The sequence below is a fragment of the Oreochromis aureus genome, linkage group 7, assembly GCF_013358895.1.
Source record: "Oreochromis aureus strain Israel breed Guangdong linkage group 7, ZZ_aureus, whole genome shotgun sequence".
In the NCBI taxonomy this organism is placed as follows: domain Eukaryota; kingdom Metazoa; phylum Chordata; class Actinopteri; order Cichliformes; family Cichlidae; genus Oreochromis; species Oreochromis aureus.
The window spans coordinates 44,030,180-44,048,620 of NC_052948.1; the positions used below are offsets into that span (position 1 = coordinate 44,030,180).

Genomic DNA, 18,441 nt, shown 5'->3' on the forward strand with positions numbered 1-18,441 from the left:
TGGAAAAGAATTTTGATTGGATTTTCCTCCTTTTCAGAGCAAACTTAAAAGATTTTTTCAGATCCTCAGTGTAAGCGTGCAATAAAAACATCAATAAATCACCTTTAAAAAGAAAAAAAAGTAGGCCACTGAGCTGGCTCACACTGCTTCCCTTACTCACAGCTGATGATTTACCTCAAAGTCTTTCACATGACACCAAAGATTACCTGAAGCCATATTAAAATGTGAAATCGGTGCGCGAGGTGGATGTTTAAAAACCTTTCTGCGGTAGAAAAAATCGAAACGACTTTAAAAAATTAATAAATAGGTCAGAGTTTCTCTGTAACAAATACATATATAAATATATATGTGATAAAGAATATGTGTTAAAAATGTATCACGGTGGCGCGTGCGCTCACCTGAACGCATTGCCTCGAGTGCACGCTCACAAGCACATTAAGGGCTACAACAAAAAAAATTTAATTATTGACTCTTATGTGCACTCAGTCTGAAATGACGTCGCTGATATAATGCCGTGTCAAGGGCAAAAGAGTAATCGGGAAAGTTCCTGGAAACGGAGTGAGCTGGGACGCCGCGGATTCCGCAGAGGTTTCGCTGCCCTGCTCCGCGCACACCGAGAGAAACGCGACAGTTGATCACCCGGTAGTTACCCAGATTACAGTCACAGCTCGGAGGACTGGAGGAGCCATTCATCCTGACATGAAACTTGAGGGGAAAGTATTTGCGACAACAACAGCAGCAGCGGCAGGTAAATTCATGCGTCATGAATTGTAGCGAACCCAAAACTTCACTGCAGAGGTCATAGTTTTAACCAGTTTGAGCACTTTTTTAGATGAGTAGATGCTTTCAGTATAGAAAAGTGAAAACACTATAGGCTTACTTGTAAGAAAGTTCCTGTTTATGGTCCTGAATACATTAACACTTACTGACCATGTTTTTATTTGAATTAACCATGTTTTATTCTAGGATAGCTTTGCTTGATGATTAATATGCTTTTAGGTTTTCAAGAGGAAACATTGTAATCAAATACACAGAGCTAGTTATGGTTGAATGGTTCTGTGCCAAAGTACACAGACTGTATGTTGTTGGTTTACTTTTAAAATGCTTTATTTAGATATTTTATTGCACACATACCATATGTTTTATGTTTTGTTGTGCTTGGGTTATTTCCTAGGTGTGAGCCTTGGTTTACCAGTTTCTATATAAAGCAAACATAACTACTTGAATCAGCTTCCTTCTGCACTCCAGACTTTTGGGAAATCTGCCATAGCCATGAGCGGGAAAGGGTGTCAGCTCCTGGTGTCACCTTGTAGTGTGTCCCCATCGCTAAGTGTGATCAGAGGACACCAGTCCCAGTCCATCAGGATGCCTGTATCTTCCTCTCAGCAGAGCAACCTTAGTCCCTCTTCTGGGAGAATGCAGAAAGTGAAAAGAGGGACCGTTCATTCCTTTGCCTCTGAGAAACAGAGTGAAAGTCATGTTGTGCTGCCAAGCCTGAGTCTTCGCAGACAGGTGTTGACCAATGGAAAACATCTAAACATGCCGAGTGGATCCCCGCACCAGCAACCACCTACTCAACATCTTATAAACACAAAAGGGGGAACTACCATACAGACGAGACTCTCTGACAGCTTTAAAGGTAAAAACAAAAAAAACAAATAAGTCTACTCAACTCTAACTAACCCACTTGTGTGAGGAAAAGTGAGACTTTCTAGCTTTAAAACAGTGCAATACTCTGAAAGCCCAGCTCAGTACACAATCTGTCTCAATTTTAACTGAGAAATCAGGGTGCACACATCCCATAAAAAAATAAAAAATAAAACAATAGCAGTAATGTTTTCAAAATTCTTCCCTTCCCTGGAGCCAAAAGTGTACTTTTCCTCTGCATTCTTGACATCTTCTGTATTTTTTTCCTTCAGTTAGACATCTTGTTCTCATATTTACTAACAATGTACCAAGCACAGGGCCTAAAAGTGCAGTTTTCCACAGAAAAGGGCAAGCAGATGAAGAGCTCATTAGTGATTAACAGAGCAGATAGTGTCTCTGTCCTGGTTGGTGAGGGAAATAATCTGCTCTATAATATTAGTTAAAGAATAGCTCACTTAATGTGCAGTATTTCAGTTTGAATTACTGTTTTCAGTGGCTTTTCCTGACAGTGGCGTAATGTTATTGCAAAGCTTTAAACTGATTTGTGGACATTTGTTTTTGCTTAGCTTGCATATCCCATGTGGATATTATGCTTATTTAATTCTGGGCTTGTGTCCAGCAGATTGCTCTCTGTCTGGGCCTACCATGGATGTATTTGGTCAAGCAGCTGCTGTTAATGTAACAGTGACCAGCAGTCCCATGGCTCTTGTCAAAGGCCAGCCATATACTGCAGGGCCCGCAGTGCCTCACCCTCCTCCGCAGTCTCATAGTGTGCCGGTTCCCCACTCTGACACCAGGTGAGTGATATCAGTAAATGTTATGTGCCGATAAAAGAGTTAAGAGTGTTGCTCAAGTGAATCACAACCATTTTTTTCAGGTCCTTACTGTCTAGAGAATCCTTGGCATCCACCACCCTCAGTCTGTTTGAAACACAGTCAATGTTTAGTGGCAGACATGACTGGCCATATGGTTACCGTGTGCTTCCTCCTCTGGGACTACCTCAGTGCTCTGCCCAAGCCAGCGAGGGCAGCGAGCAGCTCAGCCTTTCCCCTGGCACGGCCATGTCGGGCACGACCATATCCGGTGGCACAAGCACTTCTGCCTCCTTGCCTTCATACCTCTTTGCAGGTGAGGCCGGAAGCCCAAGACAGACACGCGCTAAGAAGAGAGCACTCTCCATGTCGCCTTTGTCAGATGTCATGGGTCTAGATTTTAACTCCATTATACGCACATCGCCTACCTCACTTGTAGCATATATCAACGGTTATACCTCTCCAGCCTCCCACCCCACACTCTCACCTGTTCTGTCCGAGAGTTACGGTCACTTCCTGGGCGTGAGAGGCCGCTGCATCCCACAGAGCCATCTGTACAGCATGACAGGCTCTTCACAAGCTCTGGCCCCGCAGTCAACATGTGGAAATATGCAGATGCTTGAGGAGGGAATGGGCCTGGAAAGCCAGATGGCTAACATGGTGGTGGAACAGCAGTGCCTCCCAGATGAAGAAGGGGTGCTGGAGAAGACCTCAGACAGCTGCAGCCCACCCATCAATAAAATGCTGCTACCTCTACAGTTAGAGCCATCGCTGTTGACTCCTGTCTCAGAACCCACTCCTCCACATGGGCCTCCACCACCCTACCACTCACACCAGCACATTCACCTCTCCAGACATCAGTGCAAAAAAAAGCCCCTTACTCAGGACCCTGTCACAAAGGGTGCCATTCCCCCGGTCCATCCCAGGCACGGGGTCAGTTTTTTACCCCAGATTCCAATGCTGGAGGAAGAAGAAGGAGAACTGGAGGAGTATGGGGCTCACTGCTGCAGGTGGTTGGACTGCAATGCAGTTTATGACCAAAAGGAGGAGTTGGTAAGGCACATAGAAAAGCTACATGTGGACCAGCGGAAGGCTGAGGATTTCACATGTTACTGGGCAGCCTGTCCACGCAACTTCAAGCCATTCAATGCACGATACAAGCTTCTTATCCACATGAGGGTCCATTCAGGAGAAAAACCCAACAAATGCTCGGTATATCTTGCAGACATTTCTATATTCATTCAAGTTTTCATGCAACTAAATTCAATATTTTACTTTTTTTCTTTGCCTCTTGAAAAAAAACCATGCTGCACGCTATCTCACTTGAAACAACACGCAGATAGCAAAAGCTTCCTTTTAATCAGATGAATATTTATTTTACTCAACTGGTGAAAAAAACTGAGTAAATACAGTCAAAGCAAATAGACAATGAATGTCAAGGCTCGCTGCTTTCAATTCGGATTGGTGCTTCAAAGCCACCGTGCCTAGTTTCCAGCAAATTCCTTCATGTGCTCTGAGTTTATAGCCAGTGTTTAGATCAGAAGTATAGGCTCCCTCTCTTCTTCTAACTTAAGCCATGGAATAATTAGCACAGCTCTGTGATAATTGACATGGGAGTTAACTCGATTATATCCTTATTATATCAGCACAAAGGAGGCACAGAACAGAACTTTAGATCTGGCATGGCACTACAGCCCTCTAGTAGCGACTCTGCCTGTCAGCTGCCAGGAGTTTGCCAGGTCACCATCTGACAAACTTGGCGGTGGTTCTGGGAAGGTTGATGCCCTGTAGTCAGGAGCTGTTTGGCTAGTGAGACAGACTTTATCCATCCATGATTATTGATGAAGATTTGTGTCTCTGAGATAAGTGATGTAATTCTCTTAGATCTGTTGCAGTTTAATAATCTATTTATTGGTTGTTTTTTCCATCCTAGAGTCAAAATCCAATGTAAAAACAAGACTATGAGTCCATATTCACATTGTAGTACCAAATTCCTTCTAAAAGTAAGTCACAAAACTTGGCAGCCATCATTTACCAGTTTAAAACCATCATCTTTGCTATTGTTGTATTCACTCATAGATTTCAATTCAGGCTGTGCTTTGAGCTAAATGCTAACATGTAAATATTAAGCAGATATTATCTTTTCATAAGCTTTTAACAGAAAAATTGTAATCCAGAAATTTATGATAACATCTTCTAGTTTCTTCTAAATTGGCCTGTTGGGATAATGGCTAAAACAAATCACTAAATCCTAAAGTAGTTACAAGTCATCCTCATAAGACAACAAAACCCTCTGAAAATATTATAATAAGGTTAGGTCTAAAGATACTTTAACATTTTTAATGTCTGGCAGTACAGGAGGAAAAGGTCGCTGATCAGTAACAATAGCCAATATGTCTACTTATATCAAGTTTTATGTTGTCTTTTCAGTGGACGATTTACTGTAGTAAACAGCTTGAGCCACCCTACATTTCTTTATATTTTGCTTGGAAAATTGAAAACAGGACTAAACAGTGACTAATTTAAACATGCTCAAACATACATGGGAAATTAGTTTATGAGGCAAAAGGAGAGTTTATACAATTCTGATGAGCTTGAAAATCAATATTTGGTATGATCACTGTCATTCACCTTTATTCTTTATAACTGATTGAACTCTCTTAGGCAGCTTTCATTATTTATTTAAGTAGTCTTTGTAATATTTCTACAGAGTTCTTGGAGGACATTCAATGGGTTTTACTTTTTGTTCTGTTCACTTTCACAATGATCCCACAGTGCTTCAATAATGTCGAGCTCCGGGCACTGTGGAGGCCAATCCATGACTGATAGTTTGGGCATGCTTTCATTGAACTGGCAGTGTGTTTGCCATCAGAGTCATGCTGGAATATGAAGGCACTGGCAGTCAGTTCCTTTCCATATAGCACTGCATGGTGGATTAAAATCTGGTACTTGGTGATAGTATTTTTTTTGTGTTGACACTGTGACCATCACCAACACCATAACAGAGACAGATGACTGTAGACACTAACTGTTGTACCTCTCTCCTGACATTTTTCACATTGGTGAGGAAAATAATTTAATTTAAAGTATGGAGCAATCTCTTCACAAGACTTGTTGCTACTGATTTTCAGGCCAGTTCTTGTGTAATTTGGCATACTTCACCCTTTTCTCCCTTCCTTAAGAATTTCTGATGAGGCTTCAATGAACAGTAGATGGATCAACTGAAGGGCCAGATGGATCTCTTAGGTCCTATGCCAGGTTTTTGCTGGATATTTTTTCTGTTTTTTAAGGACGTGACTTTCAGATACTATTCTGCTGTAGAGCTGGGCTTTTTTTTTAAGCTTGCAACTTTTTCTTTTGTCCTTCACATCAGAAAAAAAATACTATTTTATTTTTTGGCATTTTCCATGGACTTATCTTTTTCAGTTTTTCAATTTTACTAAAGAAATGGGAACAAGTTACATGTTTTTGTGACAGGCTGCTAGTAAAAAAGTGCAGAAAGATACAATTTAGAATTTGTTCTTTGTTAAGTTGTCTGTTGTGGGTAGACACAACCTGTTCATCCCTTGAGTAAGGTCCCTATTTAGTCTTGTATGATTCATAAATCGGTGTCAAGTGGCTTAACAAACAAAAAACTTTCCCTTAACATGATGAGGTACAAGGATTAAACTCAAAATGAGTTTTTAAAAAAGCAATTAATGTCCAAAGAAAACTTTGAAAGCTTGGAGAACTATTGCTCAAAACCACTTTAAAAAATTACAAGAAAGTCTGGCAAAATATAAAGAAATGAGGGCTGATTCAAGGGGAAGTAGTGAGGACTCATTGCCTGGATAATGTGGCTCTCTTCAGCCACTATTTGTTGACATGTTTTATGAAAACTACTAAAATCAGTAGAATACGTTACCTCGGACCATTAAATGTCTGGACCTAACACGTTTGGTAATTGTTAAAATATTAAATTTTAAACCAAAGTAATAAAAAAAAGTTGATGCCATCAACACTTCTGCACTGTTACTTATAGTCAGGCAGGTAAAATAAAATGTTTGAATTGTATTATCTGCTTTGCTTTGTCATCACTCTGGCTGTGAAAATACCAAAGTAAGTTGATTAATTAACAAACCACCGGCCAAACATGCTTCATGTCGCTGCTTTCATCAAGTTAATTTTTAACAGCGTGCATGCCTGCAGTCGACCTTTTGATCCAAAATACTCACTTATTAGTTGAAACCAGGTCTGTTGCCATGGGGCTGCAATCGTTGGATGGGTTTGCATTCCCTGTAATCATTCAATAATGATTCAATCCAGTGGGTACAACCTACTTGCTAAAAGCAGAACTGATACGACATCTGCAACAGAATAATTCTAAGAATAAGGAGAAAACACATTTAAACTTATTGCATATGTGCCTTAATAAGATATTTCTATTTAAGGTCATAACTAAACATTATTGCTGTAATTTATTCTTTTTTTTTCTCTGCTTATATGAACATATTCATTAACCAGAATACAATTCAAAGGTTATTATTAAGGTTTTTGTAAGATATTAAAACAAAATGAGAAAAGTTAGGAGAGCAACTGATACATTTATATTTAGAGAAACTGACATCCAGGATGTAGAGCCTTGCTTTTCTCAGGGATTTACTGGCAGGTAAAAAAAAGATGCTTTATAGGTTTATGAAATGTTCAAGCCCGCACCACAACAAAGAGGTAGCTCTTGTTACACAGTAAAGATAGGGCAGGCCCAGACTTGCACCTGATATCTGACAGTCTGTTTAATGATGATTGATGAGTTTGTTAATGTATGCCTGGGTTTGTGTGTCTCTATGATTTAAGCATGTAAGATTTTACAAGAATAGTTTGAGTCCAAACAACAGATTTTCACAGCCATGATGTGGCAGCAGGATTTTTTTGATTTTTTTATATTCTGTGCTGTTTGCACAGATTGCATGGCTCCTCAGGTGGTAGAGACATGCCTCCTTCTCTGGTATGAGTCGCTTGTACATTGTGGAAGCAGTGTTTTCTAATATCACCTCAACTTTGAAAGTAATAATTTAAATATATATATATATCCATCTTACTTACCTTACCTAATTCTCATTGATCAGAAAGATTGATAATAGTGTATATCAAGTGAAACTATAATTAATTTTGCCTGCTTTTCCTTCAATATCAGCCATTGTCTTTTTTCGGTGTATGATGATGAAATTGGAGTTTCTTTACTTTAAATGTCCTTACATGAGCCACTTGTAACCTGATCACTTGCCAATGCCACTAAAGGCATGCCTGATGAGATTTCAGGTCTGACAACATTTTAAGAGCTATTTTTACAATAGTTCAGAGTGATCTAACTCAGTCATCACTTCAAAATAGTTCATATTTTTTTGTTTGTTTGTGTTTTTCTGAGAGGCTGCAGAGTCTCACTTAAAATGTTAAATTCCATGTGAAATTTAGAAGTAAGTGACGGCAGAGACAGAAAAAATAGTAGTCAATACGATCAAGAAAGGAGCAGAAATATCACTTGTGAAACAGCGAAGAGTGGATTCCAGAGTGAATTGACCTCAGAGTAACACTGGGCACCGGGCAGAGTCTGCTGGCACAGACTGGAGCTGTCATTGTTCAGCCAGGGCATTAGTACCTGCCAGGGCCTGTCAGAAGCTGGCTGTAACACTCATCAACACTGAGGAGCCATACTGCTTTCTTTTCAGGCCAAATGTCCCTTGTTACAGACTAAAAAGCCCCCTATGCTTTATGAGAGCTTCGTGAACAGACAGAAAGAAAGAGAGTTACACAGTTACCTTCCCTTCAGATAGTCCTGGAGTCCTGGCAGGGATTCAGCTGCATGCTGGTTCTCACTTGTCTGTCCACTGTGGCTCTGAGAGACTATTTATCTCTGTCTGTGCTGTTTTTTTTCTTGAGGCAATTTGGTTTTGGGGTATTTTGTTAATTCTTTTCTTTACCGTGTATTTAGGATTGGTCTATTTTGCCAATGCAACCCTTTGTAAGGGAACAATCAGAATTGGAAAGAGTGCTCCATTATTCTCATGCACTGAAAGAGGTTATGTAAAGCATTTGATTGGTTGTTCCACTGTACCGTTTTGTTACGTTTTTAATGCAGTGCATTTGCCTTGAGATATTATTACGAATTCTTTGTATCCGGTCTTCGCCAGCCTGGACCAAATGCGTTTTCCAGCTTCCGTGCAACATGCAAAAAATGATCGGCATAACAGCGAGTTGGAACAATAGTTTTGCTGGAAACATTTAGCAAACTGTGATGTGAAAAATATGTTGTTGTGAGGTTAATTGCAAACAGTATGTGCTCGTTAGTGTTCTAGAGAATAGATGTTGACAATAAATAGCAGTCGTGATGAAAAAAGATTAGCAATTAATTTAGCTTCGGCAGTGATGACTGAGAGGTATCAGTATGTGAGGAATTCAGTGTTGGAGGAAAAATAACAATATCAGACATGGTCTATGTGTTTTGTCCATGAGGCTTACTAAGGACATTCCAAACCCCCCTGTGAGCAGGAAGAGGGAGAGTAAGGTCCTGGCCTTACCAAAGACAAGCTTTGATGATTCACATATTTCCACAATGAAGTCACTGTGGTCACATTATACTAGAGAAGTAGTTGTTTTCTTCGTTGGAATTACCAGGGCATTAGTATTTTCCAGAAACTCCAGCCACTGAGCATGTGGGAGGTCATGTGTATGATGCTGTTGCAGCGTATTTCTTTAATTTTTAGTCATCAGATTTACAGTAAATCTATCAAGTCTACTAAAAAGTCAACTTTTTTCTTTTACTTTTTTCTTTTTTTCTGTTGCAACCAACTGCTGTCAAGGTGATACAAGGCAGAAGACTGAAAACACACAAGAACAAAAACAATAGAGTATGAGTGTATAAACACTGACCCCTGCTGGTGTTGCTACCAGCATCAAAGGTATTAATTTACCTCAAATTTTGTATTTGTGTGAAATGTAAACCAAAAGGGGGGGTGGGGGGTGGGGGGGGACTATGATGCAGAGCTTCAGAGTAGAAGAGTTTATCTAAAAAAAAGTTTATTTAAAAAAAGAACGACCTTTTCAAGAGCTTTTACTGTTTCCCAAGGTTGAGCATAGAGAGAGGGCTTGTTGAATGGATTGCCATTCTGTTATAATCATTAATTATATTTTTATATATAATTATTCCTCTTAATTTCTAGTACTTTTGCAAATTTGTCACACCTAAATGTTTCAGATCATCAAAAAATCTTAATATTAGGCAAAGATTACCTGAGTAAATACAAAATGCTATATAAATCATGCGTTTATGATTTATTTTGTTAAGGAAAAAAGCTATCCAGAGCTACCAGGTCCTATATATGTGAAAAAGGTCACTGCCCTCCTAAACGTAAAAGTTGGTTTTGGCAGCAACAACTGCAATCAGGAATTTGCGGCAACTGACAATGACTCTTTCACATCGCTGTGGAAGAATTTTGTCCCACTCTTCTCTGCAGAGTTTTTTTTAATTCAGCCACATCAAAGGGTTTAAGGTCATGCCAAAGGATCTCAATCAGATTTAAAGCTTTCACTGGGCCACTCCAAAACCTTCGTTTTTTATGAGTCATTCAGAGGCGGGCTTGCTGGCGTGTTTCAGGTCATTGCCCTGCTGCATAACGCAAATTCTCTTGAGCTTCAGAGCATGATAAACTGATGGGTGGACATTCTCCTTCGTGACTTTCTGGTAGAGAGCAGAATTCATGGTTCTGACATTTACTGCAAGTTGTCCAGGTCCTAAACCAGCAAACAGGCACCAGACCATCACACTGCCATGTTTCTTAACTTCATGCTTTGTTAAGATGTAAGGGGACTCAAACCTTCTAAAAAGTTCAGCTTTTGTCTCATCAAAATATTTTCACAAAAGTGATGTATGATCTTTATGATCAGCAGTGGTCTTCTCCTTGGAACTCGCCCATGGATGCCATTTTCGCCCAGTTTCTTTCTTATTGTTGACTCATAAACACTAACTTTAATTGAAGCAAGTGATGCCTGCAGTTGTTTAATAGGTTGTTCGTGGTTGTTTTGTGACCTCCTGGATTAGTCGTTGATATGTTCTTGGAGTAATGTTGCTAGGGAGGTTTCACCAATGTCCCAAGTTTTCTCCATTTGTGCCTCGGTGTGGCTAGTGAAACTGAACTCAGCTCCCAAAAAAAATGTGGTTAATCAGTTAACTCGGAGGGGAGGGGCAGGGGCAGGAGGGGCAGTTACTTTTTCACACAGGGCCAGGTAGGTTTGGATAGTTTTGTTTCCCTTAATAAACAAAATCATTATTTAAAACCATTTTTATCTACTTGGGTTATATTTGTCTAATATTAAATTTTGTTTGATTATCTGAAACACTCAAGTGTGACAAATATGCAAAAACTAAGAAATGAAAAAGGGATCAAATACTTTTTCAGTGGACTGTAGTTGTATGTGCCTTTTCTCCAACAAAAATAAATCCTAACGCTTTCCAAACACTCAAGTCCATTGTTCAAAACATTTGATTTATATGTACAATTCCACACAATCATTACAACCTTTGTAGGTACTGACAGATGACAATGTTCTTGCATGATATTAAAAACAGAAGTTGCTGTTCACTACAGCACGTTCTAATTCTGATTACATAACAAACTTGCTGTAAAATCACCTCAGTCTCCCCCAAGTATTTGTCCATTCTGAGGTGTTACTGATTCAAAGCTCATCTCCAGTCATCCATGAAACCAGCAGTGAACAGTAAGCCTTACTTGAATGTCAGCTAAAAATAAAGGACAGTAAATTTTCTGTTCAGTATTTCTTCACCCTCTTAGGTCAGCTGCCTTTTGTCAGACACTGATATGCCAAACACATACTCATACTTTTTTTTTAAGTGCTATTCAAAATGCTGCTAATCTGTGAAAACACTTTTACTGTATTTTCAGTTCGAAGGTTGCAACAAGGCTTTCTCTCGGCTCGAAAATCTAAAGATCCACCTGCGTAGCCACACGGGGGAAAAACCTTATCTTTGTCAGCACCCAGGCTGCCACAAGGCTTTCAGCAACTCGAGTGACAGAGCTAAGCACCAGCGTACACACCTGGACACAGTGAGCGGCAACCCAGCAACAACACATGTACAATTATGCATGGTATTTCAGTACTTTGCATCATCGTGGGCTTACATGCGTATTTATATGTGCTTGTCCAGAAGCCATATGCATGCCAGGTGCCTGGCTGTGCAAAGCGTTACACTGATCCCAGCTCCTTAAGGAAACATATGAAGTCCCACTCAACAAAAGAACGACACTTACGAAAGAAGGCAAGTACCATGTCTCTATAACACCGCAAAGAGAGTTGTTCTTGCCAATACATTACCTACAATGCAGAGTATTAATACCCAGAAACATCACACTGAATGGACAATGGACCGATCACTGACTGAAAAATTAAACTGGATTAATAAAAGACCTTATGTGAACCTCAGTGAGTGATGACAGTGAGAGGACTACCACACTTTGTCAACAGTTAAATTATGAAGAGAGAAGAGACCACATTACTGAGAGAGCTACATGTTTCATTTCGTTGTGCTTTCTTTTGTCTTAATTAACTCAAGGCACTATATGTGAAGTGCCTTCCATCCCACTCTGTTTACTCTGCAACTTAAGCGTACGCAGAAAAATGTACTTCACTTCAACCTGACTTTTATTAACTTACATGTAGGTGTGCAAGCTGTTAAATAAAAATAACTAGCAATATACTTATGTTAACATTGGCATAACGTGCACAAAAGCTACATGCAGTTTTGTAGTTTGTTCTCTTTCGCAGCCTTTATTTTACACTTAAGGCCACTCCATTATATAGTTTCTCTTTAGAGCCCGCAAGTGTTGCACTTTGGATTTTGCCATGAATGTGAGCGATGCTCTTTAGCACCCAAAGTTTCTGTCGCCATAGATACAGACAAAAGAAGATAAGTTGTTACTAAAAAAAGGTGACACTTTATAAAAGTCTCGCATCTTCTCAACTTTTTTCATTTAGAAGTTAAATAACGAATCTTTGTTGTACGTGTGATTTTCAAGAACAGCTGGATTTTGTATTTGCCTGAGATTAACGACACGTGCAGAATCTTTGCCATATATGATATAGCAACACTCACAAGGATCTTATAGCCTTTTCTTTTTCTCCGTCTTTGTGAATATATGAAGGCCATAAATGGGCTTGAGTCCAAAGTACAATTAAAAGGGCTTTCAGATACTGAAGTGATGAAGCTAGGTCCAGAACGGTTTGGCATGCGTCATATCTTGGCCAGATTCCCACTGAAGATGCTTTGAATTAACCTTAATATAGCTTTTGTTTATTTTCATAGAAAATAAAGGCTAAACTTCACTCGGTATGACTGACTTTCCATGTTAGCGTTTAAACATTCAAAAAATAAGAAGTGCTCAATGTGACCTATCACATCAGGCATGATAAGAATGTCAAATATGAGAGATTTGAAGGTGTTTTAGTCACACATGAAAAATAAAAATAAAATGCATCACACATGATTCCACAACATTTCAAAACTATTCATTAGAAATGTTTAACGGCTGTAGAACTAGAGACTAAATATTACAGCATTGCTAATACTGAACTGTTATCATCACTCCTTATGTTGTTTATGTTGACTTTTTATTTGTATAGATAAAATCCACTGCTGATGTGACCCAGGACACCCTGACAGACTGTTTAACCATCCACCCTCTGCAGCCAAGCCTCTCTCCTCTGGCAAGGCTAGACAACAACTTGAACCTATCGCCTGGTGCCTCCCATGAGTCATACTCCGGTATGTGTAAGCTGTGGTTCTTTGCATTAATGCAAAGATGTATATATATATATAGTTTTTTGGGGGGGGGTTGTAAAGTAAGCATATGCCCCTGCAACCATGTGCACATAATAGGTTTATCCATTAGATTTAGGCTGTGGTGGACAGCCCTGAAGTGTCTGTCATCCCTGTTCCTCAGCTGCTCCACAGGGAGAAGACTCCTGCAGCAATCCTCACCTGGGTCTGTTGTTCTCCTCCTCCTTGCAAGATAATTACAGGTACTGCTCCATCTAGATTTTGTTTAATGTCATTATAATCATCTCACTGTTATAGGAATAGCTTTGTTTTCATGTTTTATATTTAATACTGTGAAATTAAAACACATTAGCTTCAGTATTGATGTCGTCTTTTCATTTTGTATTCCCACTGGCACAGTTAGAAGTCTAACCATGACTGATTTAAATTCTTCACAAACCTTTCTCTCTCTCTGTCTCTCTCTCTTGATTAACTGAAACAGTCGACTTAAACATTGGTTGTCATGGATTCAAGACTCTAAGCTCATAATCAGAATAAGTTTAAAAGAAACCACCCTGATGAAGGAGTCCAAAGGCTAGTTGTTTTTTGTTCTTGTTGTTGCCGTTCTTTTTTTATTTGGTGTGTGGGTGGATCATATGGCAGAGGAGAGGCTTCTTTCTTGTTTTTTCTTTTTTTGGGGGTTGGGAATGACCAGCAACACATTTTACTTGTGGACCCATAGGAAAACATCCCTTCATCTATACACTTCAATGCATGTGATAAAGGATTTCTGTCGTCCCGAGCAGCCAGATGCTCACGACTCCTTGCTGGCATTTATTGTCCTAATATCAGCGGTAGGCCGAAGCATTCACTGCAGGACGCAGTGTGGACATTCAGCATGTGAAAGAAAACCTTACTTTGCCTCATTGGTCTCAACTGCTAGCATTAATGGATGCTATAGCCACCGACAAGAGTAGCTGAGGAATTCAATAAGTGAATCATAAAATCCCCAAAAATACAATTTAAGGTTGAATGGGAGGAGAGGGTGCTATAATTACCTTTTAGACGTTAAATCAATTGTAAAATCCTGGTTGCCATTTTTGCACACTTTTCTGTGATTCCTTTCAGTTCCCACTCAGTCTGTGGATTGTCTGCAAGCTTTGGCCTGTTTATACTTGATAAACTTGATAGACACAAGTAGACATGCTAATGTGTTACTTGGCCCAAATAAAAGCAGAGTAGACTGCAGTGGGCCTTGGGTGATATTTAAATGTACTCTTTCTGCAATTACAAAAAAAAAACAAATGTATATTTCTAAAAGTAATGTTGATGACTTTTGAGTGATAAAAATGTCAAACTAAAGATGTGTATGCTGCTATTCCTGACTGGTAGAAAGTAATATATGAAGATTAAAAGAAAACGTACGTTGCCTGGAGTAAAGCAGGCAGACTGTTTTGCTTACACTGTGATGGTTGATAACAGCATGAATGAGCTTTTGCTGCACAGACTGCAGTGTGTAGATGGCATGGTGTAATACATCATTAAGTACCGACATATGTTATGCTTAGACGAACTACCAATCACAGCGAATGAATCTGCATGAACTCCGTAACTTAAAAACCTGAGATTAGCAGCACTGCGCATGCTTTTCCATTCAGAGCAGAAGATAAAGAGCACACGTGTCTTCACTGGCGAACAAAAGTTATGTTAGGCAGAGAATTAAAAAGAGAAAAAGGTGAAGCCAGCTGCATGGGAAGTCGTGCCACATATGAAGTGAAAGCTGTAATTCTTCATTCATTACATGAATGTAGCAAAGATTGAGTTTGAGATGACAGCAGGAGATGTTCTCCATTCTTTAGGTGGTTTGTAAAAAACAAGCAATATGTTAAAAAAAAAAAAAAGCTAAGCTAATTTATATAAAATGATCTTAATTCAACAAGCAGAGTATTCATTTTACTGTGAAATATTTCAGGTTTGTTGATCCTTCCCCTTGCCAGCTCTTCCCTGGGGACCAGTGCAGACCTTGTTCTTCCACCTGCCTCCCGCATCCTCCCTGTGGGACATCCCTGCAGAACAGCTGTGATTTGAAGCAGGTTAGCCAGCCTCCTGACATGGCAAATCGCAGCCCAGGTTTGAAATCACATTATTCTTCAAGTTTGTCAAAATACTCATGTAAACGCAGTTACGCCCGAAGCGAGTTTTTTTTTTGTTGTTGTTGTTTTTTCTGAAAAGTGTGCAAATGTGAAGAGCCTATTAGCAAATGTGTGGGCGGTTTGACAGTCTGTTTAAATGGATTTTCTCACATGCACAATAATCGTGCAGTTTATCTTTATTTTTATGATGTGTAGCAGGTGGCTGGTGATTTTTCTAGTTAGACATAATCAGGCAGCTTCACTTTGTGTACCTTTAAATAGATATCACCTTACCTCTTCCCCCCTCCCAGTCTTGACAACGACGGTGTTGTTTGCAAGGTGTTCAGAAACAGTTTTTTATGTTTAATGCTGCTTTTCTACTGGATTATAGCATTATAGTATCTAAAAACTACATTCTTAAATTGTGCTCTTTGTTATAGTAAGAATGAAAGGGTGATGTGGCTTGTTCTCTAATGGAATATTTGCTTATGACCGTATGCACATTCATACCTTTAATAACGCCCTCTCTTCAGCTAGCAATAATCCTAACAATGTGAATCAAGCAACTCTTCAACTAACCTCTACATAAATGCATGTATTTTTATATTTCCGTGTGTGTGTGTGTGCAGGATTTGGTGTCCACTATCAAGCAGAAAATTTAGCTGCTAATCAAGAATTACATGGAGGGGATTTCTTCAGTGTGATGGACGAGGACACAAATCACATCTCCTGCATCTATACAGAGGGATGATCTGGCTCACGTGTGGGTTCCTTTCCTTTTGAACTGCTCTGTGTTTAATGAGAAGAAGACATACGTGACACTGGAACCTGGAGGAAGCTTCTTTTACAAAAGAACATTCGATCATAAAACAGCTCCCTGAGTTAAGACAAAATCGAGGAATTGACCCTTGCACCCAACTGCGACTAAATTCCTGTAAATGTACCGTACTGTCTGACTCAACACCCAGGCTCCTATTCCCAGTAATCAATGTAAAGTAATGTCTGTGCCTCGAAGATTTTTATGTTTAGAGTAATTTAGGTTATTTCCTCACTTTGTGCAACAAGTAGTGAGCACTTTGAGTAGTTTATGTTGGCATTTTGCATAATATTGAACACTGCGATCAAAGTATGCAAGGAACCGTTTATTAAGGTTTTGTCTTAGAATCATGGCTGTGTAACTACGTAGCAAGAAAGCCTTTTACTATAATGTTCAGGAGCTGTTGTTTGAATTTAGCAATCTGCTGTGAGTGTGAGTGAACAATGATTTTAAATGTTTTTAAATATTTTTTATTAAGCTTTTTCCTTACTACAGTTTGTGTCCACACAGCAAGAAAATTACATTGTGGAACCCACACAAGCTTCTGGAGATAAAGCACTATTACAGTATATAAATATTTGTGTGCGTGTGTGTGTATATATACCTTTTAATTGTTGCCTGTTTCTTTATTTATTGCATTGGATTTCAGTGCAAATGTTGCTAACTAATATTGTATATTGTAATAACGCCAGCATCACGGGGTATTTTCAAACATTCAGGATACTTGGGCATCCTCTGATAATGATGCCACTTTAGAGGTTTTTGTATTCAGCACAAGTTTAGATATAATAATAGCAGTCTGTCTTACATAATTCTACTTTTCTTGAAAAAAAAATGGTAAATGAGCCTGTGTGCCAGAATGTGTGAAAATGATGACCTTACTATTTGTGATAAACCATGTGGATCACTTCAAACAATTCTTCTGAGTCTTGGGTATGTATCAAACACTAACACTATCATCTGCACCACTGATTTTAAATGGACATCTAAAAAGATGGAGGTTTGTTGCTTTGGGTTGAGCTGAAGGTGTTTTTAAGCTTTATTACCATGCAAACAAGCAAGCACAAAAATATATTGTATTCGCAATTAACACAAAGGAAATTTTTAAATCTGCAGCAACCCATATGATTTCAAAATCAGCTAATATCTTGCATGCAAAACCACCGACGTGGTGTTTATGTGTTTTGTTGTTTGGAGGATTGCTTGTTTTAGGAACAGTGGAGAGTAATTAACATGAGTGCTTGGGTCAAATGTGTAAATCATTTGGATGAACAGGCTAATTTTCATCTGCAGTCTCTGGCAGGTTAATGGCATGTATGTACATTAAAAGAAAACTCAAAAACAAAGGCATGTGAGCACAGATCAAACCTATAAGCATTTATATTATAAAACATAAAAGTGGCATACCAGTGGAGAATTTAAAACATTGGTGGTTATGATAACTTACAAAAGCAATGGCACATAAATGCAATCATTACACTGGGAGCAGTTCAAGAAATGGAAGGTAAATCAAACGTTCTCTTGCTAGGCAGTTCTCAAACACTGTGTGAGTCACTTCATTCAAGTTTCTGACTGACATTTTTTTTTTTTTTTTTTGAAAACTTACCACACTGATCATTTACAAGGACACGCGCTTGCTTTTACATATTGAATATCACAGTACTCATATAATACAAAATTAAAGGTACGAGTTGTTGAGTTTTTGTGGCTTGCGAAAACATGTGAAAAAGTCAGATAGTGAATTTATAAAACTGCTTTAAATAACAGCAATGAATCTCATTCAAAGGAAAACTCATGTAACTGTTCTTATGTGTTTGACTCTGTTAGATTATTAACTATACCTAGATTTATTTGCATTATGCAAAACAAGACAAAGTTAAAAGGAACAAGAGATCGACTCCTTTGTGATAAGTATTACAAGCAAATTATGAAGGCAATAAGCTAATGTAAATTACAAAAACAATTAACTGCCAACTGCTGTGTTTCAGTAAAAAAGCATGTAAGGGTCCATTTGGCTACAGTCTTCACAGCAGTGCTTTCTTCTTGTTTGAAATTGAAAGAACAAACTGTTTTACTTGAAAATAATTTTTTAGCAAGAGAGTCATGCTTCAGATGGGGGTTTCAGTAGTTGCTTAGCAACAACAACAACAGCTTTTCTAAAAAGCATCTGTTTAGTACTGTAAATCAAAAAAAAAAAAGCAGTGCAGTGTGCAGTGGACACAGGTG

General features: G+C 38.9%; 1 protein-coding gene across 4 annotated transcripts; it reads left to right on the top strand.

The window, feature by feature from the left end:
- The first annotated feature begins 493 nt into the window (after positions 1–493).
- Positions 494–17,174, top strand: glis3 (GLIS family zinc finger 3). 4 transcript variants are annotated; one of them, XM_039615881.1, is made up of 10 exons: positions 494–748; positions 1,175–1,639; positions 2,267–2,444; positions 2,525–3,671; positions 11,396–11,557; positions 11,659–11,769; positions 13,131–13,272; positions 13,451–13,529; positions 15,239–15,396; positions 16,028–17,174. In XM_039615881.1, the coding sequence occupies exons 2-10, from the start codon at positions 1,273–1,275 to the stop codon at positions 16,147–16,149; spliced, it is 2,466 nt and encodes an 821-aa protein (XP_039471815.1). In that variant the 5' UTR covers positions 494–748; positions 1,175–1,272; the 3' UTR covers positions 16,150–17,174. The 4 variants fall into 4 exon arrangements, with proteins under 4 accessions (XP_039471815.1, XP_031598457.1, XP_039471816.1 ...); XM_031742597.2 differs by having other exon boundaries at positions 2,270–2,444; XM_039615882.1 differs by having other exon boundaries at positions 15,264–15,396; positions 16,028–16,163.
- Positions 17,175–18,441: the final 1,267 nt, after the last annotated feature.